Source organism: Empidonax traillii, unplaced genomic scaffold (genome assembly GCF_003031625.1).
Source record: "Empidonax traillii isolate 1590-97213 ecotype Southwest subspecies unplaced genomic scaffold, ASM303162v1 scaffold1487:size278866, whole genome shotgun sequence".
In the NCBI taxonomy this organism is placed as follows: domain Eukaryota; kingdom Metazoa; phylum Chordata; class Aves; order Passeriformes; family Tyrannidae; genus Empidonax; species Empidonax traillii.
Window position 1 is genome coordinate 161583 of NW_020956680.1, and position 2955 is coordinate 164537.

General features: G+C 37.8%; 1 protein-coding gene across 13 annotated transcripts in view; it reads left to right on the plus strand.

Annotated features, from left to right (window-relative positions):
- BAZ2B (bromodomain adjacent to zinc finger domain 2B) overlaps nucleotides 1-2955 on the plus strand; it is an 86264-nt gene that overhangs the window by 62545 nt on the left and 20764 nt on the right. For all 13 annotated transcript variants that reach the window (XM_027907501.1, XM_027907508.1, XM_027907503.1 and 10 more), the window contains 2 exons: nucleotides 859-1073; nucleotides 2456-2530. In XM_027907501.1, coding sequence (XP_027763302.1) covers nucleotides 859-1073; nucleotides 2456-2530 — 290 coding nt within the window. The remainder of the gene's footprint in view (nucleotides 1-858; nucleotides 1074-2455; nucleotides 2531-2955) is intronic.

The window sequence follows — 2955 nt, forward strand, 5'->3', positions numbered from 1 at the left end:
TCAGGTAGTTGAAGAGAGTGATGAGGTCACCTCTAAGCCTTCTCTTCTCCAGACTAAACAACCCCAGCTCCCTCAGCCTCTCCTCATAGGACTTGTGCTCAAGTCCCTTCACCAGCCTCGTTGCTCTTCTCTGGACCTGCTCCAGCACCTCAATGTCCTTCCTGAACTGAGGGGCCCAGAGCTGAACACAATACTCAAGGTGTGGCCTCACCAAGGCAGAGTACAGGGGAAGGATCACTGCCCTGCTCCTGCTGGCCACACTGTTCTTGATGCACATCCCATTTTTATTTGGACCTTTTGTAGGGCACTTTCACGTCTGAGGCTACGTGTATTAACTCCTTTCACTCGCCCCTTTTCATTCTTACCCTCATGTTCTATTCTCAGCGAACCTTGCTGTTTCTTTCTCTAAAGTCTGCTGTGTAGGTGACTTCATCAAAACTCCAATTCATTCATGATTTTCTTTCTTACTGGCCTTCTTTTTCAAACCAGTACAACTCTCTTCCACTCCAGAAGTCTACAGAGCATCATTGTACAAAACAGTATTCATCAGTTTGTAATTGGACCTTGTGTTTTTTAATTTCATCCATTTAATTATTATTAATATTATCTCTGTTCTTAAAAACTTAGAAGTGAAGACCTATTAATTTTTTTACTCTATTAAAGATTTACATTTGAATAATTTTAAAGAATAATCATGTAAAAATTAAATAAAATTGTGTAAAAGATTAAATAAAATCATGTAAAATTATGTAAAAATGCAAATGAACCCACCCCCCTCTTCTATAAACAATAATACGGCCTGCAAAGGAAAATAAGATTTTAAAACATAATTGTTTGAAATGTCTTTATCCTTTTTAGGCCAAAACTATTCTTGGGGAACACTTACTGAGTGTTGGTATCAATCGAGACAATGTGTCTGAGATTCTGCAGATATTCATGGAGGCTCACTGTGGGCAAACGGAGCTGACAGAGAGCTTGAAGACAAAAGCTTTCCAGGCGCACACACCAGCTCAGAAAGCATCAGTACTCGCTTTTCTGGTCAATGAGTTAGCGTGCAGCAAAAGTGTAGTAAGGTAAGATTTTCCTAAATAGGTATGCAAAAATAAAATTATAAAAAATATGTAGTTCAGAAATACTGTGAATACACTGTGTTCTGTTACAGGAGAGCTATTGACATTCTTATAATGAAAGCTGAAACTGGTTGAGTTACTGCTTCTTACCTTTATGTACTTCCGATATGACAGAAGAACAGAACTTTTTTTTCCATGTTTCATCCGTAATTTTGTTTTCAAAGCTTGCACCAAAATTTCTCCAGCAATTTTGGGGGTAAAAGATTTGGTTGATTACAAAGCAATGTACTAGGTAGTCCAGTGAATAATTTGGAAGAGTTGTTAAATCTTTTGCAGTTTTCGTTTTTTCCTTTTGTTTTTCAAGGCCTGTCTTCTTGTCTAAATGCTTTAACTGGGGTCATAAGGTGAGGTGGCAAACTTGATGTAGTAATCCAAGTGTGCCCTGCATTTCATAATTTTAACATGTTCAGCATGTTAAAATGTTCGACAACTTGTCAAAACTCAATGTGCAGTAAAAAGTTAGGAAATGCCAGTCTCTAGGATGCCTGTTCTCCCACAGAGTGACTTACTGTGGTAAAGTCTTTTATTGTCTCATTGAGTGCTGCTTTGTTTCCTGCTGAATTCTGTGCGTTTGGTACATGGTGCTGCCAAAGCAAATCAGGGCTGTGGAAGGCAAGAATGGAAGAGATACTTTGGGTTTTTCAAAGCTGAAAGGTAGCAAGAGTGGACAGTGCAAGTGCTGTGCATGAGCTGTGCCAGAGAGCTCAAGTGTATCAATCAAATTCATCATAGTAAGAAACTTCCTCTTGTTGCAGATGACTTTTAAGTCCCATAAATGATCACTCAGAACTTGAGTTTCTATATTTTGATGATAGAAATAACTATAATCTGCTGCACTGTTGAGGCTGGGATGTGTTGGGAGCAGGCTTGAAGAGGGTGACTGGACTGAAACCCATGTTTTGGTTCCCCAGTTTTTGCAGTGAAAAGGGAATGTTGGTTTGGAGATCCCAGGGATCCTGGGCAGAATACCTTGGATATACCAATGGTAACTGTTTTTTCAGCACAGGAGTAGATGCTTTGTGGCAAAGACACCTTGATGCTTGGCACTGAGTTAGAGCTATGGAAAGAAATGTCAGCTGTTGTGAATTACACGCTTCTGATGGAAAGGAAGCTGAGGGGATGCTGTAGCTAAAGACTGACATGGGAACAGCTGCATCAGTGTTCGGATATTGAAATTTCCTAGCTTTAAAATGTTTTCTTTCAAATTTTAACCAAGACAGTTTTTTCTCCAAAACAGTTCTTCGAGGCAAAGTATCTGTACATAAATGTCTGTCAGAAAAAAAATGTGTATGTTAGCAGTTAATGGATTATTTTGTCTTTGACAGTGAAATTGATAAAAACATTGATTATATGTCAAACTTAAGGAGAGATAAATGGATGGTTGAAGGCAAACTTCGGAAGTAAGTTTTGTTTCCTTAAATATTACAATATATTGCTTTTTTGTCTTTGTTCATATATGCTGCTATGTAGGGAATTGCTTCTGATAACATAATTAGCTGATGAAGTTACAGGTTTACCAAGAAATTAGTAACCAAACTACCTAATTAAGATGGATGTGGATTTAGAATGGTACAGCACCAGTCTTTTACAGTCTGTTAAAGATGCATGAGATTCACAGGGTAATGTCCCTGAGAACTGGAGCAAAGTCAAGTCCATTTTGAATTTTTTGGAGGAAAGTAAAAAGTTTTTAATTGGAATATTAAAGGAACTATAAAATTGCTATTGACATTTTCAAAGTTTATTTGGACCTACCATAATTCCTACTGTTCATTCTGAAAAGCGTTTTAGATGACATGATTTTCCTACAACAATTGCCAATTAAGTT